Source organism: Mauremys mutica, chromosome 13 (genome assembly GCF_020497125.1).
Source record: "Mauremys mutica isolate MM-2020 ecotype Southern chromosome 13, ASM2049712v1, whole genome shotgun sequence".
In the NCBI taxonomy this organism is placed as follows: domain Eukaryota; kingdom Metazoa; phylum Chordata; order Testudines; family Geoemydidae; genus Mauremys; species Mauremys mutica.
This window is the reverse complement of record NC_059084.1, coordinates 33,446,038-33,471,897: the sequence shown is the minus strand read 5'-3', so window position 1 is coordinate 33,471,897 and position 25,860 is coordinate 33,446,038. Positions and strand designations below refer to the sequence as shown.

At 56.0% G+C, this 25,860-nt stretch overlaps 1 protein-coding gene across 2 annotated transcripts; it reads left to right on the top strand.

The window, feature by feature from the left end:
- Positions 1–342: 342 nt before the first annotated feature.
- Positions 343–25,174, top strand: LOC123348266 (von Willebrand factor A domain-containing protein 5A-like). 2 transcript variants are annotated; one of them, XM_044985772.1, is made up of 18 exons: positions 343–403; positions 2,129–2,188; positions 2,341–2,543; positions 3,748–3,970; positions 8,753–8,925; positions 9,548–9,662; positions 14,892–15,064; positions 15,166–15,254; positions 15,390–15,534; positions 16,132–16,211; positions 16,905–17,019; positions 17,226–17,390; positions 20,484–20,587; positions 20,972–21,180; positions 22,090–22,263; positions 23,531–23,667; positions 24,228–24,354; positions 24,798–25,174. In XM_044985772.1, exons 2-18 carry the CDS (start codon positions 2,149–2,151, stop codon positions 24,875–24,877), a joined length of 2,352 nt encoding a protein of 783 aa, XP_044841707.1. In that variant the 5' UTR covers positions 343–403; positions 2,129–2,148; the 3' UTR covers positions 24,878–25,174. The 2 variants fall into 2 exon arrangements, with proteins under 2 accessions (XP_044841707.1, XP_044841708.1); XM_044985773.1 differs by lacking the exons at positions 16,905–17,019; positions 17,226–17,390; positions 20,484–20,587; ... (3 more) ...; positions 24,228–24,354; positions 24,798–25,174 and having other exon boundaries at positions 16,132–16,215.
- The last annotated feature ends 686 nt before the right edge of the window (positions 25,175–25,860 follow it).

The window sequence follows — 25,860 nt, the reverse complement described above, 5'->3', positions numbered from 1 at the left end:
TTGAACTGGATGTAGTGGCCAGCGGGGCAGGGAGGCATCAGGTGTGGCGAGAGCACCCCAGAGAGGGGACACCCCAGCCCTGACCTGAGTGACCAGGCTCCTGGGCCCAGCCTGTTGGGGCTTCGGGGACTCGAGCCGGAGGGAGGGGAGCCCAGGGGCGCACACAGGCCTCCGGGCAAAGGGAGATGGAGCGAGGCTCGGGGTTCAGTAGCCGACTCCGCCGGGGGGTGCAGACGCCAGGAAGGTTCCCCACGACAGCGGGCCCATCCCAGGGCCCCTGGGTGAGGCGCTGCGGGCGGGGAGTTTGCAGACGCTCCCTGGCTGGGCTGGGTGGGGCTCGCCCGGAAAAGTGACTTTCGGTTTCGCTTTTCCAGCTTCTGCGCCACAGTCCGGGCTAGTGAAGGTAACGGGGCCTCGCCCCTGCGGTCCAGGGCCCCCAGCCGGGGAGAGAACCCAGGAGTCCTAGCACCCAGCCCCCCTCGCCCCCCCAACCGGGGATAGGATCCGGAGTCCTGCCCCGCCTCCTAGCCAGGGATACAAGTGCGTGTGCGCTGCCCCCTGTAACACGGCCGGGGAGGGGGCGTCTCTCTCCCAGCCCCAGCACTGCGCAGGGTGGATGGAGGGAGGGGGAGGGGGAGGGGTTGGAGTCACGGCCTGGCCCAGCCCCCCCCCCCCCCCGCACTGGTCGGGCCCGGGTGTCGCGGGGACTCGCCCTCAGCAGAGCGGGGTCTCTGACCCGGGGGGCAGGTCCGGCTCTGCCCAGCAGGGGGCAACGCGGCGCTGGGGCCTGGCGCGGGGGTCGGATCGGAACCAGTGCAGGACATTCAGCAACTTGCTGGGTTAGTGCGGCCCCCGACTTCTGTCCATCCTCAACCCCCCCCCCCCGCACTGTCCGATCCCCCCATCTGTCCACCCTCACCCCCCCACACACACTGTCCAACCTCCTTCCGTTCGTCTCTCCATCCTCATCCCCCCTCCGCACTATCCAACCCCCCTTCCAGCCGTCTGTCCATCCTCACCCCCCCCCGCACTGTCCGATCCCCTCTTCCGTCCGTCTCTCCATCCTCACCCCCCTCCGCACTATCCAACCCCCCCATCTGTCCACCCTCACCCCCCCACACACACTGTCCAACCTCCTTCCGTTCGTCTGTCCATCCTCACCCCCCTCTGCACTGTACAACCCCCTTTCTGTCCCTCTGTCCCCCTGCAGCATCCAACCCCCCTTCCGTCCGTCTGTCCATCCTCACCCCCCCCCGCACTATCCGACCCCCCCCCCCCACACACACACACACTTCCGTCAGCGGCGTATTATCGCCTAGACCAACAAGGCCTAGGCCTAGGGCGGCAAATTTGCAGGGGCAGCAAATTTGCTCGCGCTCTCTCCCCAACTTCACTCCTTCCCCAAATCCCCAGCCCACCTCCTCCCCCAGGCGCGCCGTGCTTCCCTCCTTCCACCTCCCTCCCAGACTTGCCACGCGATAGCGCTGGGAGGGAGAAGCGAGTAGCAGCATGCTCGGGGGATAGCGGAGGTGACCTGGGGCCAGCAGGCGCGGGGAGTAACTCTTCGGGGGGGGGGGGGGCAGGGAACTGCTCCCTGCCCCAGCTCACAATCACTCCACCTCCGCCATCCTCTGAGCGCGCCACATCTCTCCCTCCCTCCCAGGCTTGCCGCAGGGGAGCAGAGGCGAGCTGGGGGGGGGTGTCAATTTTTTGAGGGTCTAGGGGCGGAAAATTTGTTAATCTGCCACTGCCTTCTGTCCATCCTCACCCCCCACGCACTGTCCAGCCCCCACCCCCTCCGGTCCATCTGTCCGTCCATCCATCCCTATTACCCCCCCACACACACACATTTCTCCATCCAGTTCCCAGCTGTGCCCCGGTCCCTGCCAGCCCCCACTTGCTGGGAGCTGGTGCCGTGTGCAGGACGGGGGAACCTGGGGGGGCCCGAGAGGAGCCATCACTCTGATCTCTGAGCTAGGCCCATGAGCCTGCGGGACTCCCTGCCACAGGACCTGGCTGAGCAGGGGGGTGGGGCTGAGGTCTCAGAGCCGTTGCTGGGGGACACTCCCTGTGCCCATCAGTTTCCATGGGAACCCTGTATCTCATCACACACCCTTCCCCTGCACAGATCCCTGACCCCAGACCGAGATGAGGAGCTGCGGCCTCCTGAACAGTTCCAACAAGCCGGGTGAGTCAGGGCGGGGGGGGAGTCCCATGACTGATGCCCCCCTCCCCTGAAGCCCATGGGGGGTGTTGTGGGGGGGCCCATGGCTGACATCCCCCTTTCCCAGTGCCCGTGGGGGTCAGAGGGGCCCCTGGCTGATGTCCGTCTCCCCCCAGTGCCCCTGCGCAGCGGCTCGGTGACGGTGCTGATCCGAGGCTTCGTGGCGGACGTGGGCTGTGAGCTGCTCTACAGGAACGATGAGCAGGGACCCGTGGAGGCTGTGTTCGTGTTCCCCATGGACGCCGAGGCGGCCGTCTACGCCTTCCAGGCCCGCCTGGGGGGCACCTGCATCCAGGCTCAGCTCCAAGAGAAGAAACAGGTACCCATGGGGAAGAGATGGCACCAAGGGGGCAGGGTATGGGTACATGCTGGCTTGGGGGCAGGGGGATCTCGGGGTGACCCCATCTCTCCCGGCAGGTGCAAGAGCTGTAGAGGGACGCACTGGCCGGGGGGGGGCAGGGCAGGGAAACGTTGGGGGAATGGGGAATCTCAGGGTGACCCCTTCTCTCCCGGCACACACAGGGGCTGTATGGGGACACCCTGGCAAGGGGATCTCGTGGGATAAGGAGATCTCAGACTGACCCTGTCTCTCCAGGAGGTGCAGGAGCTGTTACGTCTGGGGAAATTAGGCACCAAAAAAATTAAAATTCTGTGTACAATATTCTGCATATTTTTTGTCAAAATAACACAGTATAATCATGCCAGTTTCCATTATTTTGTTAATTTATTTCAAAATAGTGTCAGCAAGTTTGTCTGTAACAACACAGACCAAAAAAAAAAGATTCTGGTAAATTTTTCCACGAATAGATTCCTTTCTAAGCCTATTCACACAAAACTTGGTGTAAGAATTCATTGAAACTACAATATAGAACCGGATTTCCTGCCCCCCTCAGAAGCAGCACAAAGGCTTTGGGGAGTCAGGGGTAACGGAGGAGCTGAGGGAGAGGGAAGGAGTCTGGAGTGAACCTCGAGGATTGTTGCGGGTGGGAGGGAGAAGTATGGAACAGGTGCTTTGTGGGGGAGGGATTGTTAGGGAGTTGGGGAGCCTCCCCCATGCAGACCCTGGCTCACCCCAAGCCTCTCCCATTCAGTCAGACACACCCCATCGATCTGTGCAGCCTCTTCCCCCATCCCTGTGTGCCCTGCATCCCCCTTCCCTTGCTCTCGTGTGGCCTGCAGCCCCCCTCCCATTCAGTCCTTGGCTCAATGGTGTCACCCCACTAGCTCCTGAGCCCACAGCCCAGCCTCTCCCCCCACCAGCCCTTCTGAACCCTTCTCTGTGACCCTCCCCGCTGCTCTAATGCTACAGCAGCCTCTGGTAGGTGAAGGTGGAACTACAGCACTTCTTGGGCAGACTGTATTTTCGGCAAGGGCGGGATTCTGTGCCAGACGTGAATTCTCTGCATATGCAGTGGTGCAGAATTCCCCGAGAAGTAACCTGTACGAGGATGTGCTGTCCAGGGGACAGGGCAGGGGGATCTCAGGGGCCGGTGGAACTCGGGGTGACCCTGTCTCTCCGGCAGGCGCAGGAGCTGTACGGGGATGCGCTGGCTGGGGGGCAGAGCTCGTTCCTGCTGCAGCAGGAGGGGACCGGGGGCGACGTGTTCAGCTGCTCCCTAGGGAATTTGCCCCCCGGGGAGGAGGCGGCGCTGACCCTGCGCTACGTCTGTGAGCTGCCGCTGGAGCCCGATGGAGCCGCCCGCTACATGCTGCCAGCCGTGCTGCGCCCCCGCTACACGCCCCATGGTGAGACCCACAGATCCCCCTGCCACATTAGCCTGCCTGGTGAGACTCATAGTCCCCAACACCCCCACTGCACACCCTACAGTGAGTTACCCCACCGCCTGTAACCCCCCAAAGTCCCTTAGCCCCTGCTATGTACCCCACAGGGAAAAACCCACATGGACCCCCATAGGCCACAACTATGTGCCCCATGTTAAGCGCCCCCCTCCGTCCCCAGCCCTACAATCCGCGCCCCAGGGTATATGACCTCCCCCTGGGCCCTCTCCTGATCTTCCAGCATCCCCCCCCCCATGCCCTTCAATAGGCCTTTGCCCCCATAGAATCATAGGACTGGAAGGGACCTCACAAGGTCATCTAATCCAGTCCCCTGCACTTGTGGCAGGATTAATTATCTAGACCATTCCTGACAGGTGTTTGTCTAACCTGCTCTTAGAAATCGCCAATGATGGAGATTGTACAAGCTCCCTAGGCAATTTATTCCAGTGCTTAACCACCCGGATAGGAAGCTTTTCCTAATGTCCATCCTAAACCTCCCTTGCTGCAATTTAAGCCCATTGCTTCTTGTCCTATCCTCAGAGGTTAAGAAAAACATTTTTTCTTCCTCCTCCTTGTAACAACTTTATCCATACTTGAAAACTGTTATAATGTCCCATCTCAGTCTTCTCTTCCCCAGGCTAAACAAACCCAGTGTTTTCAATCTTCCCTCATAGGTCCTGTTTTCTAGACCCTTAATCATTTTTGTTGCTGTTCTCTGGACTCTCCAATTTGTCCACATCCTTCCTGAAATGTGGCACCCAAAACTGGACACAGTACTTCAGTTGAGGCCTACTCAGTGCAGAGTGGAGCGGAAGAATTACTTCTTGTGTCTTGCTTACAGCATTCCGGCTAATACAGCCCAGAATGATATTCGCTTTTTTTGCAGAAGTGTTACACTGTTGACCCATATTTACCTTGTGATTCATTGTGACTCTCAGATCCTTTTCCACAGTACTAGGCAGTCATTTCCCATTTCGTATGTGTGCAACTGATTGTTCCTTCCTAAGTGGAGTACTTTGCATTTGTCCTTCAGACCATTTCTCCAGTTTGTCCAGATCATTTTGAATTTTAATCCTATCCTCCAAAGCACTTGCAGCCCCTCCCGGCTTGGTATCGCCCGCAAACTTTATAAGTGTACTCTCTATGCCATTATCTAAATAATTGATGAAGATATTGAACAGAACCGGACCCAGAACTGATCCCTGCGGGACCCCGCTCATTATGCCCTTCCAGCATGACTGTGTATGACCGGTTGGATCACAGAAACCCTCTTGGGAGCTACCACCTGAAATGCCAAGACTACTTTTACCCCTGCTTTCCCTGCCAGCTCAGGACTCCAGCGCCCTGTCTTGCTGAGCCAGACACTTCCGTTTGCTCCAACACAGACCCAGGGTCTGAATTACTTGCCCCAAAGCTGCAGGTTAACCTGAAAGCAGCTCACAGAAGTGGCTTGTCTTTAGCACTCAGATGCCCAACTCCCAATGGGGTCTAAACCCAAATAAACCCGTTTTACCCTGTATAAAGCTTATGCAGGGTAAACTCATAAATTGTTCACCCCCTATAACACTGATAGAGATGCACAGTTGTTTGCTCCCCCAGGTATTAATACACACTCTGGGTTAATTAATAAGTAAAAGGTGATTTTATTAAATACAGAAAGTAGGATTTAAGTGGTTTCAAGTAATAATAGACAGAACAAAGTAACATACCAAGCAAAATAAAATAAAATGCACAAATCTATGTTTAATCAAACTGAATATAGATAATCTCAGCCTCAGAGATGCTTCAGTAAGTTTTTTCCTCAGACTGGACACCTTCCAGGCCTGGGCACAATTCTTTCCCCTGGTACAGCTCTTGTTTCAGCTTAGGTGGTAGCCAGGGGATTCTTCATGATGGCTCCTCTTCCCTCTTTGTTCTGTTCCTCCCTTTATATATTTTTGGCATAAGGCAGGAATCCTTTTGTTCCTCTCTGGGTTCTCACCCCCTCCTTCTCAGTGGAAAAGCACCAGGTTAAAGATGGATTCCAGTTCAGGTGACATGATCACATGTCACTGCAAGACTTCAAGACTTCATTCCTCCCAGCTTGACTCACAGGGAGGCTGCCTGCAAACAGAGCCATTCAGTCAATTGCCCTGGTTAATGAGAGTCATCAAGATTCCAAACCACCATTAATGGCCCACACTTTGCATAATTACAATAGGCCCTCAGAGTTGTATTTTATATTTCTAGTTTCAAATACAAAAGTGGTACATTTATACAAATAGAATAATTGCACTCAGTAATAAGCTTTCTAATGATACCTTACAAGAGACCATTTGCATGAAGCATATTCCAGTTGCATTACATTCACTCATTAGCATATTTTTATAAAATGATATAGGCTGTAAAGTTACACTGTGAACCACTGATGATTACTCTCTGGGAACAGTTTTCCAACCAGTTTTGAACCCACCTTATAGTAGCTCCATCTAGGGCCATGGCTACACTTGCAAATTTGCAGCGCTGCAGCCAGTGTGGTCAAAGCCCCAGCGCTGGGAGCGCGGCTCCCAGCGGCTCCCAGCCGCAGCAGCGCTTTGAAGTGCAAGTGTAGCCATAGCCTAGGTTGCGTGTCCCTAGTTTGTTTAAGAGGTCATGGGAGACAGTATCAAAAGCTTTAGTAAAGTCAAGATATACCACATCTACTGCTTCCCCCCCATCCACAAGGCTTGTTACCCTGTCAAAGAAGACTATCAGGTTGGTTTGACAGGACTGGTTTTTGACAAATCCATGGTGACTGTTACTTAGCACCTTATTATCTTCTAGATGTTTGTAAATTGGTTGTGTAATTATTTGATCCGTTATCTTTCCAGGTACAGGAATTAAGTTGACTGGTCTGCAATTTCCCAGGTTGTCCTTGTTTTCCTGTTTATAAACAAACACTATATTTGCCCTTTTCATCTCCCCCATCTTCCATGACTTTGCAAAGATAATTGCTAATGGCTCAGGTATCTCCTCAGTCAGCTCCTGGAGTATTCTAGGATACATTTCATCAGACCCTGATGATCTGAAGACATCTAATTTGTCTAAGTAATTTTTAACTTGTTCTTTCTCTATTTTAATCTCTTCTGATCCTACTTGTTTTCACTGGCATTCACTGTGTTAGACATCCAGTCACCACCAACCTCCTTGGTGAAAACTGAAACAAAGAAGTCATTAAGCACCTCTGCCATTTCCGCATTTTCTGTTATTCCCTCCGCCCCCTCCCCCCAATGAGTAATGGGCTGACCCTGTCCTTCATCTTCCTCTTGCTTCTAATGTATTTGTAGAATGTTTTCTTGTTACCCTTTATGTCTCTGGCTGGTTAGATCTCATTTTGTGCCTTGGCCTTTCTAATTTTGTCCCTACATACTTGTGTTATGTGTTTATATTCATCCTTTGTGATTATACCGAGTTTCCACTTTTTGTTGGACTCTTGATTTTTAGATCACTGACGATCTCCTGGTTACTCCAGGGTGGGCTCTTGCCACACTTCCTATCTTCCCTACGCAGTGGGAAAGTTTCCTCTTGTGCCCTTAATACTGTGTCCTTGAAAAACTGCCAACTGTCTCCAATTGTTTTTCCTGTTAGACTCACTTCACATGGGACCTCACCTGCCAACTCCCTGAGTTTGCTAAAGTTGCCTCTTGAAATCCATTATCTTTATTTTGCTGTTCTCCCTCCTACCATTCCTTAGAATCATGAACTCTACCATTTCGTGATCACTTTCACCCCAGCTGCCTTCCACTTTCAGATTCTCAACCAGTTCCTCCCTATTTGTCAAAATCAAATCCAGAACAGCCTCTCCCCTCGTAGCTTTCTCCACCTTCTGAAATAAAAAATTGTCTCCACTACATTCCACAAACTTTTTGGCTAATCTGTGCCCTGCTGTGTTAGTTTCCCAACATGTCTGGGTAGTTGAAGTCCCCCATCACCGGCCAGTCCTGTGCTTTCGATGATTTTGTTAGTTGTTAGCTGTTTAAAAAAAGCCTCATCCACCTCTTCTTCCTGGCTAGGTTGGCTGTAGTAGACCCCTACCATGGCATCACCCTTGTTTTTTACCCCTTTTATCCTTACCCAGAGACTTTCAACAAGTCTGTCTCCTAGTTCCATCTAAATCTTAGTCCAAGCATACACCTTTTTAATATACAAGGCAACACCTCCTCCCTTTTCCCCTGCCTGTCCTTCCTGAGCAAGCTGTACCCTTCTATCCCAATATTCCAGTCATGCGAATTATCCCACCAGGTCTCTGTGATGCCAATTATGTCATAGTTGTGTTTATTTACTATTATTTCGAGGTCTTCCTGCTTATTCCCCCGTACTTCTCACCTTCGTATACAGACATCTAAGATACTGATTTGATCCCCCCCCCCCACCAGTTCTGTCTTGTCTCTCCTTTATCCTGCCCATAACAGCCCATGCTCCCCCCAAATTCCAAACTTTCTCCCAGGTCTCCATGTTGTTCACTTACCTGAGGGCTTTGGTCACCTGCCCCCGTCAAACCTAGTTTCAAGCCCTCCTCACTAGGCCAGCCAGTCTGTAGCCAAATATGCTCTTCCCCTTCCTCGCTAGCTGGGCCCCATCTCTGCTTAGCATCCTTCCTCCTGGAACAGCAGCTCGTGGTCAAGAAAGCCAAAGTGCTCCTGGCGACACCATCTTCACAGCCAGGCATTCGCCTCCAGGATGCATCTGTCTCTGCCTGGGCCCGTGCTCACCCCGTGTCTCTCTCTGCAGGGTGGGACGGGGAGGACGTCACCCAGGGGGTCCCGCGAGTCCCCCAGGGGGAGCTGCCCTACACCTTGAGCCTGAGCGCCACGCTGCAGTCACCCCACGGCATCGACCGCGTGCTCTCCAACTGCTCCCTCACCCCCCTGAGCTACACGGCCGGGAACCGGACCAGCGCCCAGGTAAGGGCTCACCCGGATACCTGGGTCCCCACTATCCCCACTGGGAGGGTCAGTATGGGTGAGCGGCTCTGAGCAGGGGGGTGATGGTGGCTCTGGGCTGAGGGTTGGTGCCAGGGGACTGGTCCTGGGTCCTGGGTGAGCATATACAAGGATGGGAGCTCTGGGGCAGGGTACGGGGTGGGTCCCAGAGACACGGGAGTGGGGGTGGCGGGAAGAGGGTTGAGCGACACCAACAGATCCAGGGAATTGCCCATGTTCTCTGGGGAAAATCTCAAGGGCTGAGACCAGCCTGTGGGGGTGAAATCCTGGACATTCGAGGGTCCTGGTTCCCTTTGCTTTCTGGGAGTTTCCTTCTCCTTCATTTTGAATGGAAGAAAATGGGGGGTGGGAAAATATCACCCCCAAATTGGAAAGATTTAGCCAAACAAAGTCAGAATTTTCCCAGTGTTTTCTGCAAGAAGAGCCAAGTTCTGGTGTTGCCTTTGGGGTGTTTTTCCCTCCCTCTCTCCCTCCCTCCTAACCCGGAGTTGCTCCCTCCCCCCGGCTGCATGGGGGGCACTGAGCTGGGAATCCTGCCCCCCCCAGGAGCCAAGGGGAGGTGACTGTGTTTGTCTCCTCCCAGGTGTCTCTGGCCGAGGCCCCCCCGTGGGACCGGGACATGGAGCTGCTGGTGTATTACGCGGAGCCGCACAAACCCAGCGCGGTGCTGGAGGTTGGGTTGCCCGGAGCAGAGCCAGGTGGGGGAGTCCTGCACCCTGCTGCCCCTGGCCGGAGGGGTGGGAATGGGGGGTCCATGAGGTGGGGATATGGGGGAGGGGTGTTCTTGGCGGTGACTTGGGATCGGGAGGCCTGGCGCAATGAGGGGGATGGTAGGGGAATGGGGGAGTCCTAGGGGTGATGGGGGTGCATGCATCAGAGAGGTGCTGGGGGAATCTGGGGGCGGGGTTAAAAAGGTCATAGAGCAGATTTTAAACTAAGGGCTGGGGGGAAGCCGACAGGTGCAGAGGAGCATGTGGTTCGGACAGAGGGAGGATCTGCTGATGGAGACTCTCTATATCCTAGTACGGAGGAGAGGATGGAAGATGATGATAAAATACAGGTAGGATCTGACCAGAAAATAAAATGAAAGAAAGTCCAATTCAATTACATCATGTAATGGCAGACAGCTAAAAAGTGACAAGTTTTTAAAGTGCTTAGATACCAGTCCTAGAAGTCTAAATAATAAGATGGGTGATCTAGGGTGCCATGTATTTAATGAGGATATTGATATAAAAGGCATCACAGAAACTTGGTGGAATGAGGATAATCAATGGGACACAGTAACACCAGGATACAAAAGAACAGGTGGTGCTGGTGGGGGAGTGGCACTATATGTGAAAGAAAGCATAGACTCAAATGAAGTAAAAATCTTAAATGAACCAAACTGCACCAGAGAATCTCTATGGATAGTAATTCCATGCTGAAATAATAAGAAAATAGTAGTAGGGAGATACTACCGACCGCCTGACCAGGATGGTGATAGTGAGTCTGAAATGCTCAGGGAGATTAGAGAGGCTATAAAAATAAAAAAACTCAATAATACTGGGAGATTTCAACTATCCCCATATTGACTGGGTACATGTCACCTCAGGGCGGGATGCAGAGATAGTTTCTTGACACCTTAAATGACTAGTCCTGGAACCCACAAGATGAGAGGCAATTCTTTATTAGTCCTTAGTGGAGCACAGGATCTGGTCCAAGAGGTGACTATAGCTGGGCTGCTTGGTAATAGTGAGCATAATATAATTAAATGTAACATCCCTGTGGCCGGGAAGACACCCCAGCAGCCCACCATAATTTCAGAAATGGAGAACTACACAAAACTGAGGAAGTTAAACAGAAATTAAAAGGTACAGCGCCAAAAGTGAAATCCCTGCAAGCTGTATGGAAACTTTTTAAAGACACCATAATAGAGGCTCAACTTATATGTATACCTCAAATTAAAAAACATAGCAAACCAAAAAAGTGCCACCGTGGCTAAACAACAAAGTAAAAGAAGCAGCAAGAGGTAAAAAGGCATCCTTTAAAAAGTGGAAGTTAAGTCCTATTGAGGGAAAAAGAAAGGAGCATAAACCCTGGCTAGTGAAATGTAAAAATACACTTAGGAAGGTCAAAAAAGAATTTGAAGAAGAGCTAGCCAAAGACTCAGAAAGTAATAGCAAAAATGTTTTTAAGTGCATCAGAAGCAGGAAGCCTGTTAAACAACCAGTGGGGCCACTGGACGATCAAGATGCTGAAGGAGCACTCAAGGAGGATAAGGGCATTGTGGAGAAACTAAAGGAATTTGCATTGGTCTTCACAGCTGAGGATGTGAGGGAGATTCCTAAACATGAGTCATTCTTATTAGGGGACAAATCTGAGGAACGGTCCCAGATTGAGGTTTCATTAGAGGAGTTTTTGGAACAAATTGATAAACTAAACAGTAAGAAGTGACCAGGACCAGCTGGGATTCACCCAAGAGTTCTGCAATTTCACATTTGAGTTCCTTCAGAACTACTTACTGTGGTATGTAACCTGTCATTTAAATCAACTTTTGCAGCAGATGACTGGAGAATAGCTAATGTGACACCAATTTTTAGAAAGGGCTCCAGAGGTGAGCCTGGCAATTACAGGCCAGTAAGCCTGACTTCAATACCGGGCAAATGGGTTGAAAGTATAGTAAAGAACAGAATTCTCAGACACAGAGATGAAGATGATTTGTTGGGCAAGAGTCAACATGGTTTTGAGAGGGTCAACAAGCATGTGGACAAGAGTGTTCCAATGAATACATGTATTTGTACTTTCAGAAAGCCTTTGACAAGGTCCCTCACCAAAGGCTCATAAGCAAAGTAAGCTGTCATGGGATAAGAGGGAACAAATGGTAGGAATAAATGGTCAGTTCTCAGAATGGAGAGGGGTAAATAGTGGTGGGACGAGGGCTGTTCAACATATTCATAAATGATGCGGAAAAAGGGGTAAACAGTGAGGTGGCAAAATTTGCAGAAGATACAAAACTACTCAAGATAGCTCAGCCCAAAGCAGACTGTGAAGAGTTACAAAGGGACCTCACAAAACCGAGTGACTGAGCAACAAAGCGGCAGATGACATTCAGTGTTGATAAGTGCAGAGTGATGCACACTGGTAAACGTAATCCCAACTATACGTATAAAATGACGAGGTCTAAATTAGCTGTGACCACTCAAGAAAGATCTTGGAGTCATCGTGGCGAGTTCTCTGAAAACATTTCTCCTGCGGGCATTCTGCTCCAAAACGTTAAAAATTCTGCTCCAAAAATATAAAAATTCCAGGCACCGTGTTCTAAATTTCTGCAAATGTTATTTGTCAAATAAATGTGGCGGCTCCAGCCTGGCAGTGGGGAGCATGGGCCACTGGCTGCACAGAGGTTGGAGATCACTGTGCAGCTCCCCCTGGGACACGGACTCAGCGCTGAGACTGCACCCAACCCTGACTGTGCAAGGACCGGGCCTGCCCCAGAAACACCCCAAGGCCCTGCCCTCTGTGCCAGGTGCACCAGGTGTGGGGCGGGCAGGCTCAGCAAGGCAGGATCCTTGTGTGGGGGGATGCAGGTGTGGGGTGAGAGGGCTCTGGGTGGGGCAGTCTGGGTGTGGGCAGCTCAGTGCGGGATCTGCATGGGGGAAGATCTGGATGCACAGGAGCTTGTTGGGAGGTTCTGGGTGCAAAGATAATGGGACTCTGCAGGGGGTTAGGGTGAAGGTGGTTAGGGCTCAGCAGGGTGGGCTCAGCAGGGTGGGCTCTGGGGTGGGGTGGGGATCTAGGTGCAGCTGGTTGGGGCTCAGTGGGGTTGGGATCTGAGTGCAGATGGCTCGTTGGGGTGGTCCAGTGCAGCGGGAGTGGGGCTCATCAGGGGAGGTTCTGAGTGCGGGGGGGTGAGGTTCAGTGGGAGGGTCTGGGTATGGGGGTGTCTGGATGCACATGGGTTGGACGGATGGGGGAGCAGCTCCCTGTACAGGGATCCCTCCCCCTTCAGCTGAGGAGCGATGGGTGCAGGAAGTGGTGGGGGGGGAGGGGGAGTTTGCAGAGCTTCCTGCAGCTGGGGGAGAAATCTGGGAGTGGGTCTGACCCGGCCCCAATTGCCCTGCCGGGGAAGAGGAAGTCCCGACCTCCCCAACCCAGCCGGGACCAGCAGCTGAACCCAGCACAGGACAAGAGCCACTAGCTGGGTCTTTCCCAGTCCTGCCCCCTGCCCCACAGTGATTTACCTTCCGCTGGCTGCCCTGGGCACCTGAAACATACGGCTGGGAGGGTCACATGCCCACTCTTGTGGCTTCCCTTTGCTTCCCTGTCAGAAAATCTTTTTTTTTTTTTTTTTTTTTTGCAGGGAAGCAAGGAAATCGGCACTGGACATAAATTCTGCGCATGCGCAGTGGTGCCGAATTCCCACAGGAGTAAAACATCCACTGAAAGTGCAGCTGCAATCCAAAAAACAAACCGAATGTTAGGAATCAGAAAGCTCATGCTCCAAAACGTCTGTTAGTCTATAAGGTGCCACAAGACTCTTTGCTGCTTTTACAGATCCAGACTAACACAGCTATCCCTCTGATACAGGAATCATTAGGAAAGGGATAGATAATAAGACAGAAAATATCATATCACCTTAAGATAAGCAGTTCTCAGACTGTAGCAACCCAAGGTCCTCCATTTTGATTTAAAAAATTTTGAGGACCCCCTGCTTTGCCCCTTGCTGGTCAGTGGGAGCTGCAGAGCCAGGACTCAGGCGGGAGCAATGAGCAGAGCCTCACAGGCCGCCCAGGCACCTAGGGGCCACAGGGAGCTGGCAGCCGCTTCCGTGTTCAAGAAGGGAGGGGGTGGAGTTGGTCAGCGGGACCCATGAACACCATGGAGTTCCCTCACAGATCCCCAGGGGTCCATGGACCCCAGTTTGAGAAACACTGCTCTAGATTAATCCATGGTTCGCTCTCGTATTGAATACTGCGTGCGGATGTGGTCGCCCCATCTCAAAAAAGATATATTGGAATTGGAAAAGGTTCAGAAAAGGGCACCAAAAACCATTAGGGGTATGGAACAGCTGCCATATGAGGAGAGATTAATAAGACTGGGACATTGGAAAAGAGACGACTAAGGCGGGATATGGTCGAGGTCTTTAAAGTCATGACTGGTGTGGAGAAAGTAAATAAGGACGTGTTACTTACTCCTCCTAAACACAAGAACCAGAGGTCACCAAATGAAAGTAATAGGCAGCGGATTGAAAACAAACAAAAGGAAGTATTTCTTCACACATCGCACAGTCAACCTGTGGAACTCCTTGCCAGAGGATGTAGAAAAGGCCAAGACTGTAACAGGGGTCAAAACGAGCTAGATAAGTTCATGGTCCATCAACAGCTATTAGCCAGGATGGGCAGGGATGGTGTCCTTAGCCTCTGTTTGCCAGAAGCTGGGAATGGGCAACAGGATGGATCACTTGATGATTCCCTGTTCTGTTCCCTCTGAAGCACCTGGCACTGGCCACTGTTGGCAGATAGGATACTGGGCTAGATGGACCTTTGGTTTGACTCAGTCTGGCCACTCTTATGATTATGGGTGGGTGTTGAAGGAGCTGGGGATGAGGTGTGTACAGGGGCTAGGGAGACCAGAGCGGGGGGTCTCAGCAGAGCGGGGGGTGGGAGGGCGGGGTGCCTGGAAGCAGGTAGACACTGGGATGCACTGCACGTTTGGGGATATGGGGGATGGAAGGGCAGGTGCTGGGAGGGACAGAGGGGTGGCGGTGGGGCTCTGGGACAGTTGGGGGGTGCTGAGGGGATGGTGGTGGTGGGGATCTAGGGAGAGTGATATGGGGGAGGGACAGAGGGATGGGGCTCTGGGGCAGTTGGGGGGTCTGGGGCTCTCGCAGGCTCACAGGGCTGGACCCCATGTCTGCCCCATTTGGGGCTGGCCCCGTCTCCCCACAGGCTCCCTGATGGGCGACCCGGCCGTGATGGTGACCCTGCTGCCCAGCCTGCCTGAGGCGGTGCCGGGCCAGAGCTCAGCCGGGGAGTTCATCTTCCTGCTGGACCGCTCCGGCAGCATGGAGTGCCCCATGGACGGCCGAGACCGCTCACCCCAGCGCATCGACAGCGCCAAGGTACGGCCAGGCGGGAGGCCGCGCTAGATGGGCCCGTGGAGGGGAGCAGCTCACGCTGGCTGGGCCTGTGGGGGTGACTCCTCCTGTTTCTCTGTCCCCAGGAGACCCTGGTCCTGCTGTTGAAGAGTTTGCCCCTGGGCTGTTATTTCAACATCTACAGCTTTGGGTCTCGGTTCGAGTCCTTCTACCCGTGAGTTCCAGGGGGGCCGAGTGCTGCTGGCTGGGTTGGGGCAGGACGGGCTGGGGTTGGGGGCAGGGCTGGCTAGGGTCAGGATGTCCCTGGCTCCAGCTGTCCCTCCCCCTGACCCCTTTGCGCCCCCCGCAGGCAGAGCGTGGCATACACCCAACAGACCATGGCCGAGTCCCTGCAGCGCGTCCAGCAGCTCCAGGCTGACCTGGGGGGCACCGAGATCTTGGCGCCACTACAAGCCATTTACCGCAGCCCCTGCCAGGACGGGCACCCGCGCCAGGTACCGGGCAGCCGCAGGGCATCCCGGGGGCTCAGAGAGGGGCTGGGACTGGGGGGATCTAATGAAGGTCACTTGGAGAGGGGCTGGGTGGGTGTAGCTGATGGGGGATGGGGGGGGCGGGCTCAGACTAGGACTGGGGCCGGGGACCAGTGCTCCTGGGTGTGGGAGCAGGCCATGGTAGGCAGGAGCTGGGAGGTACCTCTGTATAGAGCTGGGGGGCAGCACTGGATGTTGCGCCCAGTTCTGGGGGGCGTCTTGTAGCCAGGGGGCAGAGAGGGCACATGGTGGGGGGCAGGAGGGAGCTCCTGGAAAGGTGCCCACAGCAGTCGGGCAGGTTAGTTTCTCCAGGGGCTGGGGAAGAGGTGACAGTTGGGGTCACAGTTAGAGTCAGGGGTCCCTGTCTGTCAGCCCTCCCCCCCCCCCGGGAGGCCTCTTGGAGGTAGGGAGGAGTACTGGGGGGGGGGGTGTCTCATGGGGCAGGGGATCTCTGGGATGGGGGTCAGTTGGGCAGGCTCTTTGAGGGCTGCCCCCGTTCCTGGGGGGTGTCTCCAGGGGGATTTAGGGTCCCCGGCTCTGACAGCGCCTCTCCCCCGCCAGCTGTTTGTGTTCACGGACGGGGAGGTGGGGAACACCCAGGACGTCATCACTGAGGTGCAGCGTCACCGGGGGACCCACAGGTAACCGGGGCACCTGCCCCCCAGCATTACTCCCACCCTGCCCCCAAGCGCCCTCTGAGCCCTGCCCCCTAACCCTGCCTCCTGGCGACTCCCCACCCTTCCCCCTAGCATCCCCCCAACCTTACTGTCATGGTGTACTGGCCCGAGCGCGCGGCGGCCCTGCAGCGGGTCTGTGATATGCGCACTGGGGCTAATCAATCATAACTTGTCACACGGCGTCATGCCTGTCGCCCAGCCCTGCCAGTCTGGGGCCTGTCTGCCCCACAGCACCCCTCAACCCAGCCCTCAGCCCTGCCAGCATGGGCACCGTCTCCCCCACAGCACCCCTCAACCCAGCCCTCACCCTGCCAGCCTGGGGACCCCCCAGAACCCCCAAACCCTGCCTCCCATTATCTCCCCAAAGCTGCCCCCTGCCCTGCTGACCTGGAGACCCTCCAGCAACCCCAAACTCTCTCCCTCCAGCCCTGCCAGCATGGAGAACCTCTGCCCCTATCATCTCCCCAACCCTGCCCCCCAGCCCTGCCGGCAGAGAAACCCCCAACCCCAGCATCTGCCCATCCCTTCACCTCACCCTGCCCCCCAGTCCTACTGACCATTCTCCAACTGCCCCCCAGCACTGAATTGGCCCCCCCGGCTCTGCCCCTCCACATCCTGTCTCTAACCACCCCCACCCCGGACTCTGCCCCCCTGCAGGTGCTTCTCCTTTGGCATCGGGGAAGGGGCCTCCACGGCCCTGGTCAAAGGCATCGCCCGGGTAGCAGGGGGCAGCGCCGAGTTCATCACGGGCCAGGACCGCATGCAGCCCAAGGTGAGAACCCAGGAGTCCGGGCTCCCCCGGCTCTAATCCACCAGACCCCACTTCCCTTCCAGAGCTGGGAGAACCCAGGAGTCCTGACTCCCAGCCCCCCCCCCCCGCTCTAACCCACCAGTCCCCATGCCTCACCTCCTCCCCATGCCAGGGGTAGGACCCTGGTGTCCTGGCCCCACCCTGTGTGTGCTGGTCTCTCCCCCCAGGCGCTGCAGTCTCTGAAGCGGGCCCTGCAGCCGGCCGTGACTGGGATCTCGCTGAGCTGGGATCTGCCCCCCGGGATGGAGGCGGCGCTGCTGGGCCGGGGCCCTGAGGTGATCTTCTTTGGGCAGCGGTGCCTCATCTACGCCCAGCTCCGTGGGCAGCTCCAGGTGAGAGAACAACCCCCCCTCCCCCCAACACACCCACACAGACACGGTACGCCCCCAGGGCTTGGGGTCAGTGACTGAGCCAGGAACCTCCCACCCCCTCCTGGGTGGTAACTCTGAAAGAAGCAGTGAGAGGTAAAAAGGCATCCTTAAAACGTGGCAGTTAAATCCTAGTGAGGAAAATAGAAAGAAGCATAAACCCTGGCAAGTGAAGTGTAAAAATATAATTAGGAAGGTCAGAAAAGAATGTGAAGAACAGCCAGCCAAAGACTCAAAAAGTAACAGCAAAAAATTTTAAGAACATCAGAAGCTGGAAGCCTGTTAAACAACCAGAGGGGCCACTGGATGAACAAGGTGCTAAAGGAGCACTGAAGGACAATAAGGCCATTGCAGAGAAACTAAATGAATTCTCTGCATCGGTCTTCACAGCTGGGGATGGGGGGGGTTCCCAAACTGAGCCATTCTTTTTAGATGACACATCTGAGGAACTGTCCCAGATTGAGGTGTCATTCAAGGAGGTTTTGGAACAAATTGATTAGCTATCCTCCATGTTTAGTTTATGTGACACCAAATTTTAAAAATGGCTCCAAAGACGATCCCGGCAGTTACAGGCCAATACGCCTGACTTCAGTACCGGGCAAACTGGTTGAAATTATAGTAAAGAACAGAATTCTCAGGCGCGTAGGTGAACAGAATTTGCTGGGGAAGAGTCAACATGGTTTTTGTAAAGGGAAATCATGCCTCACCAATCTACTCGAATTCTTTGAGGGGGTCAACAAGCATGTGGACAAGGGGGATCCAGTGACTATAGTGTGCTTGGACTTTCAGAAAACCTTTGACAAGGTCCCTCACCAAAGGCTCTTAAGCAAAGTAAGCTGTCCTGGGATAAGAGGGAAGGTTCTCTCATGAATCAGTAACTTGTTAAAAGATAGGAAATGAAGAGTAGGAATAAATGGTCAGTTCTCAGAACGGAGAGAGGTAAATAGTGGTGTCCCCCAGGGGTCTGTACTGGGACTAGGGCTGTTGAACGTATTCATAAATGATCTGGAAAAAGGGGCAAACAGTGAGGTGGCAAAATTTGCAGATGATACAAAATTACTCAAGATAGTTAAGTCCCAGGCAGACTGCGAAGAGCTACAAAAGGATCTCACAACATAGATGGGGAGATATATGGGCCTGTGGTGCCCCTGCTCCACCAATATTCAGGAACGTGGTCACGGTTCCAGCAATGTTTGGGCTTATATTTAATCAGAACCATCCTGTCCATGGGATGGGACGGTGCAACCGCCCTGAGCCCCACGCTTCAGGGGGACGCGGGATCCAGGGCATCCTGGGGGCGTAACAGGGGGCCTGGCAGCAGCAAGTGACCGTGACCCAACCCCAGCCTGCCCTGCTCCGCCCACCCGCACTCCACCTCTTTCCCCAAGCTCCCACCCTGCCTCTTTCCGGCTTCTGCCTCCTCCCCCGAGCGACGCCGGGAGCCGGCGGGGCAGAGCGCAGCGGGGCGGGCTGGGTCCAGTCGCTTGTGGCTGCCATCGCCAGGCCCCCTGCTAATGCCCAAGCTGCCCTGGACCCCGCCATCCCCCAGAAGCGCGGGGCTCAGGGCGGTTGCCCTGGTCAGTCCTATGGACTGGACAGCTCAGCTTGGACCCATTCTGGGCACCACCAAAAATTATACAAACTTGGGTGACTGGGCAAAAAAATTGCAGCTGAAATTCAGTGTTGATAAATGCAAAGTAATGCACACTGGAAAACATCATCCCAACCCCACATATAAAATGATGGGGTCTAAATTAGCTTTAACCACTCAAGAAAGAGACCTTGGAGTCACTGTGGATAGTTCTCTGAGATCATCCACTCAATGTGCAGCGGTGTCAAAAAAACAAACAGAATGTTGGGAATTATTAAGAAAGGGATAGATAATAAGACAGAAAATATCATGTTGCCTCTGTATAAATCCCTGGTACATCCACATCTTGAATACGGTGTCCAGAGCTAGTCACCCCAACTCAAAAAACTTATATTAGAATTGGAAGTTTCAGAAAAGGGCAACAAAAACTATGAGGGGTATGGAACGGCTGCCATATGTGGAGAGATTACTAAGACTGGGACTTTTCAGCTTGGAAAAGAGACAACTAAGGGGGGATATGATTGAGGGCTATAAAATCACGAATGGTGCGGAGAAAGTGAATAGGGAAGTGTTATTTACTCCTCATAACACAAGAACTAGGGGTCAACAAATGAAATTAGTAGGCAGCAGGTTTTAACTGTTGGAAGGCAGGATGCTGCGCTAGGTGGACCTTTGGTCTCACCCCGTATGGCTGCTCTTATGTTCTTAATGATGGCCATTGCGGTGGGGGTCTCTGTGCTACTCCAGCCCCATCAATCGCAATGGGAATTGTTAACTCTGACCCCTAATGATGGCCATTGGGCTGCAGGTCTCTTTGCTACCCCAACCTCATTGATCTCAGTGGGGATTGTTGACTGAGCCCTAATGATGGCCATTTTGCTGGATGGAGGTCTCTGTGCCACCCCAGCACCATTGATTTCAGTGAGGAATGTTAACTCTGACCCCTAATGATGGCAGTTGGGCTGGGGGGTCTCTGCACTAGCCTGTCTGCATTGATCTCAGGGGCAGGTCTATGCTATACATTTACAGCTGCGCCACTGTAGCATGTCTGGTGAAGACGCTCTAAGCCAATGGGAGAAGCTCTTCCACCGACAAGGCCCTGTCTCCATGGGGGGCTAAGGTCTGTGTAACTATGTCGCTCAGGGAGCTGGAGCTCAGGGGTGTGGATTTTTCACACCTCTGAGCGACGTAGTTATACTGCAGCATGTGGTGTAGATGAGACCTCCGTGGGGATCGATATCTCTGTCCCTGACCAGTGACCACTGGGCTACCCCAGCCCCATGAATCTCAAAGGGCGTCGTTATCTCCTGACCCTACTGATGGCCGTTGGGTTGACTAGGCAGCCCCCTAACTGCTGTGAATTGGGCGTATTTACCCCCTTTGTTCTGTAACCTGGGTCTGGGGGGGTCCCCAGGCATCTTCTCCCCCCTCGCACTCCACCTCTGATCCCCTTTCTCTGCCTGCAGCCCCCAGACACTGCCGTGGGGGGCGTCACCCTGCAGTACCGCATCCAGGACCAGACCTACAAGGAGACGCTGCAGTTCCCCCTGCAGCCACAGGATGGTGACAGGTGACAGCAACGCTCCTTTGGCCCCCATTACCCTCAGGTATCTGGGTCCTGCCCCCCCCCATCCCCACCGCCAACAGGACGGGAATGGGAGGGGACCTACCTCAGCTCACTGAGGGAAGCAGAAGTCCTGGCTCCCAGCCTTCCTGCCGTAACCACTGGACCCCACTCCCCTCCCAGAGCTGGGGCTAGAACCCAGGAGTCCTGGCACCCAGCCCCCCCCATGACCACTAGACCCCACTCCCCTCCCGGAGCCACAATAGAACCCAGGGGTCTTGGCTCCCCATTCCCCCAATACACTATCCCACTAGCCCCTACTCCCCTCCCAACAGTGGCTGGAACCCAGGCATCCGGGGCTCACCCCATGACTCTCTGTCCCCGGCACAGGCTGCCTGTTCACCGGCTGGCAGCCAAGTCGCTGCTGCTGGAGCTGGAGGGGGCCGTGGACACCGGGTCGGAGGGGGACCGGCGCCGGGCGCTGGAGACCAGCCTGAGCTCGGGGGTCGTCTGCTCCCTCACGGCCTATGTGGGGGTGGACACAGAGCGGGGGCAGCCGGTGCAGGGGCCGCTGGTGAGACGGGACATCCCGCTGGCAGGTAACCCTGGAGGGCTCGAGGATCCCGGCACTGGGGGGGTGATCAGCATCTTGGGGGGGCTCAGATGGGAGGGGGAACCAACCTGGCACTGTGGAGGGAACCTGGCACTGGGGGGAGGGAAGGGGGAGGGAATTATGGGAAGGTCCCAGAACAGGGGGATCCCAATCTGAGAGGAGGGACCCAGGAGCATTGGAGGGGGGACATCATGGTTATGGGCTAATGTTCCTGTGCTCTTCTCCCTGCCCCCGCTCCCATGGGGCTGTGCTGCCCCCTCCCTGCACCCCCAGGGTGACCCCAGTGCCCCCGTCCCCAGGGCAGGGGGAGAGCGGCAGGCACTAGCCGAGTGTGATGGGGAGCAGCCCGCGGGGCCTGGCCCATCCCAGCCAGGAGAGTGGGGCCTGTGGGACGGATGGACAGACAGATGGACCCAGAACCGGAGACCCAAACAGATGGGGGCAGAGACCGAGAATCAGACAGTCGGACCCAGACAGAGAGACCCAGACAGGCAGGGACCGGAGGGGCGGGCGCATCGTTGTCATGAGCAGGCCTGGCTAGCGGGGGCCTCTCGCCCCCCTCCCCCAGCATCCTGCCCTCATCCATGGGGTGCAGCACCCGCCCCCGTGCCCCCTGGGGCTTGATGAGGGGTCTAAGCTGGGGGAAAGCTGCAGGGGAGGGACGGGATCCAGGGGGTCCCAGCTTGGGGGGATGGGCTAGGGGGAGATCCTGACTCTGGGGGAGCTGCGGGGAGAGAAGGATGGGTCTGGGTCTAGGGGGGTCCCAACTGGGGGGCATGGGGGAGGGGTCCCATCGGTGTGTTGGCTCTGGGTGCTGTGGGGGGGGGGCATTTCCCTTCCCTCTCTTAGCTTGTCTCTGTCCGCGTGTCTCTGTCCCTCTCTGTCTCCCTCCCAGGCTTCGGGGCCGTACCCCACATGTGGAAGATGCAGGGTTTCAGCAACATGAACTTGGCCTCCAGGGCCATGTGCTGTTCCGCCCCTATGCCCGAGGACTGGGACCAAGATCTCTGCTATCAGTCCGCGGACTGCGCCGTGGACTGCGACTTTGACGACAGCTTGGATGTGCCAGGTGAGAACCGCTGCTTGTCCCCCATCCCCACCAGAGCTCCCCATGGCCAGTACGGGCTCTCTCCTCCCCCGGCACCGCTCCTCCTGGCTCCCTCGCCATGCTGAAGCGCAGCTGTGGGAGCCCCCAACACAAGGTCAGGAAGTCCTGCACACACAGCGCCCTGCTGGAGACTGCGTCCAAGGAAGGTGAGGGGGGCAGGGGCTGGGAATCAGGACTCAGAGATGGGGGGAAACACCAGGATGACGCTTCATCGGGTCAGAGACAGACGTGCCCTGACGGTCCCAGAGCCGGGCAAGTGTTTAACAGCCACATAGAAAGTGAAGGAACTTCCTGGGCAAAACAGCAGTGTGATGCTGGGGGAGGGGGAATCCGCAGCTGGTTGTTTTTTAAGTGTCAGGACGTAAATGATCTTGCAAGAAAATGGGAAAAATAAGGAAACTCCCAGGCAATAAACTCTGTGAAGCTGGAATTTGGGGGGTGAGTTTGTATTAATGAGCTACATGTGGGGAGGGCCCAGCTGGGCAGCGGAGGGGGTAATCAGTCGCTTTTTAGTAACAGAAATGTCGCTGGGCAGTTTTCTCTGAAATGGGCACAGCTAAATTCCCAGACAAAAATACCTTGTGAAGCTGGGCCCAGGCTCGGGTGTTTGTACAGGTGAGTTCAGGGGCACAGATCGTGGTTGGCCCGGTCTGGTTTCTAAACAAAGAAGCCCACGAAAGGCAGAAATGTTAGTTAAGGCTCCCCTTAAACCTGAATTTGAAGAGTGTGGAAATACAACCTTGCTGTAGCCCAGGTAACCTTAACTCTGCCTCATAACCCTGGCCCAGGCAGCTGTAATATCATATAGACTGTGTAACATCCCGTCTCCCCTATACCCTTAGACGCTTCTGTGTCTCCCCGGACTATGTCTGTATCACAGGTTGTAGTGCGGGATGGTCCCGGGGTCAGATTGTGTTTGAGAAACACCCTGGGGTTGTGAGATTAATGATTGGGGCTGAGACATTCATGAGGCCCAAGGGACTTTGGTTCCCAACTCCAACTGCAAATTAGTTGTCATCCCATGGGTGCAGGAAGGGGCAGAGTTGAGGGTGCCCACGGAAAGGTTAAGGATGCAGAGGAGTAGATAAAAGAAGCTCATGCAGGGGCAGAGTTAAGGATGCACAGAGGGTCACAGTTAAGCTTGGCTGTCCCCCAGCCTGGATAGGCCACGTTGCTGTTCTGTACCCATAACCCTGTGCAAGAGCCATCTCCCCACCTCTCTCCCTAGAGCGGGCTCCGGAGGAATCTCCCCTGCTGAGGCTGGTGTCTCTGCAGAATGCCGACGGCTCGTGGGACCTGGACCCCCGTCTGGCTGCTGCGCTGGGGGTGAGCGAGACCGACGCCAGGGGGAGGATGCCCAGTAAGGTGAGTGCAGGAGGCAGAGGAGAGGGGAGAGATGGGGGGGCAGGTGCCATGAGTTGGGCCTGTTCTCAGCTCCCAGATGAGACTGGGCGTGACCCAGGCTGGGGGCGGGTCTGAGGGCGACTGGATCAATGACCCCTGAATCTGAAGCCCAGTGGGGGAGACGGGCCCACAGCGGGGAGCTAGAACCCCCTTGCAGGGAATTGGAGCGTTGGATCGAGGGGGCCCAGGGCTGAGGGGGGACATGAGGAGGCCCAGGCTGGGTCCTCTCTGAGGCTGTCTCCCTACCCCCGGGCATGGCACTGGGCATCTGGGTAGGGGGTCCAGGGTGCTAGAGCGGAGGGGGGCTGGGAACCCTCTGAGTTTGGGGAAGGGGCAGGAGCGCTGGATTGGGGGGGTTCCCCGGACAGGGGAATGGGGGCAGCGCTGGGAGGGCAGAGGGGTCCCTAGGGCAGGAGGTTGGGAGCAGCGCTGGGAGGGGTTCAGGGGGTCCCCAGGGCCGGGGCAGCGCTCTGGGGGACGGGCTGGGCGCTGTCTCAAGCTGTGTCTCTCCCCCCGCACAGGACGTGCCCCCCGGCGTCTGGGCCACGGTGCTGGCCGTGGTCTGGCTGCACGGCCGGGCCGCGGGGCAGCGCGACGAGTGGGAGCTGCTGGAGGCCAAGGCTGTGGGCTGGGTGCGGGGCCAAGCAGGTGAGACGGGAGTGGGGGGGGTCGGGGGCACGGCCCAGGCCCTCTACTGGAGAGCCCCTCCTCCATAGCCCCCCCCGACCGTCTGGAGACTGTCCCACAGCCCAGCCTGCCCCCCAACCCCCCCCAAGATCCCACAAGCCCACAGTACCAACCCCACCCCATAGGACCCCACAGTCCAGCCAACCACAGCCCTGGGATCCTGCGTCCCATGGGCCCCCCGGCATCCTAACAGCCTCTGGTCCCCCAGCCAGACCCCCAGAGGCCTCCAGTCCCAGGACAGACAGGCTCCCAGCCCCCTGCTCCCCATCCCCACAGCTCCCCTAGGTCAGTGCCCCGGGCTGTGAGCTCTCTGCCCTTTGTCCCCCATTCCCTGGCTGGAGTCTCCTCCCCCCGCCCCCCTGTTCCCCAGGCTGATGTCTCCCCCGACCCTCTTCTCGTTGCAGGGCCCCGGCTGAGCGAATGTCTGGAAGCCGCCAACACCCTGCTGGGCTGCAGCATTGGCCCTGCTGTCTTTGGGCTCTGAGCCCCCCCAGATCCCTGTACCCCTCCCCCCAAGCTACCCAGGGCCTCCAAACCAGCTGAACCTCCCCATCCCTATACCCCACCCCCACCCCAGCTACGCTGGGCCTCCAGCCCCGCTAACCCCCCCACAGGGATCCTAAATTAAGAGCAGCCAGTTGGTTGCATAAGTTTAAGGAAAACAGTTTAAACTGACCCAGTCACTTACAGCGGAGGAAGGTGGTTGTGCAGACAGGCCCTTGCTGCTGCGGGCGGAGACTGTCTCTGCCAGCCCCTCGCTGGAATAAAGCAGTTCCCCCGGTTTGTCTGTCTGCCTGGCTTTGGCTGGGGTCCCGGGGCTCCGAGCTCCCCACGGCTGCCCAGGGCACTGGGTTCCCAGCAGGGTCAGGGACTGCCTGCCCTGAGCGGGTGCATTGGCACTCCCAGCTCCGGCTTTCTGGTGGGGCAGAGCAGCTGGACCCAGACACTGGGCCGGCTAGCAGGGGCCAGGAGGAGCCCCGGAGAGCGGGGAGCACGTGGGGTGCAGGGGGCAGACACGGGGCATTGGCCCAGGGCGGCTGGCAAAGGATCTTACCATTCAGACAGGTGCCCAACTCCCACTTCCGGCTCTGCTGTCCAACGTTCGGGCTTCCAGGGCGTTCCCCAACCCTCTCAGCAGCTGCCGAGCCCTGCGAGCTCCTGCTGCACCTGACTATTCGCTGCCAGGGTCCCTACAGCCCTGCCTACGACCCCAGGCCCTGCATCTCCAGCAGGTGCCCAGGTTCTCGGCCCCAGGGGAGGCTCCAAGCCGCTGTCGCAAGGCCGGATCCAGGGGCTTGCTCTGAGCTCCAGCTGGCTCCTTATAGCTTTTACCCCAGGGCTTTGAGCAGTCGCCCCGGTTCAGCTCCCCACCCTGCTGGATGGGGAGACAGGCCAGGAGCGTGGGCCTGTCACTGGGCTGCAGCACCTGAACCCAGAGCTCCAGGGGAGGCTCCAGCCGGAGCTGTT

What these genes read in the sequence shown, in the direction of transcription:
- LOC123348266 (XM_044985772.1), top strand. Translation starts at nt 2,149, where the DNA reads ATGAGGAGCTGCGGCCTCCTGAACAGTTCCAACAAGCCGG. An exon ending in GAACAGTTCCAACAAGCCGG is followed by an intron (nt 2,189 to 2,340) that starts GTGAGTCAGGGC and finishes GTCTCCCCCCAG; the next exon opens with TGCCCCTGCGCAGCGGCTCG. An exon ending in CGACAGCTTGGATGTGCCAG is followed by an intron (nt 22,264 to 23,530) that starts GTGAGAACCGCT and finishes CTCTCTCCCTAG; the next exon opens with AGCGGGCTCCGGAGGAATCT.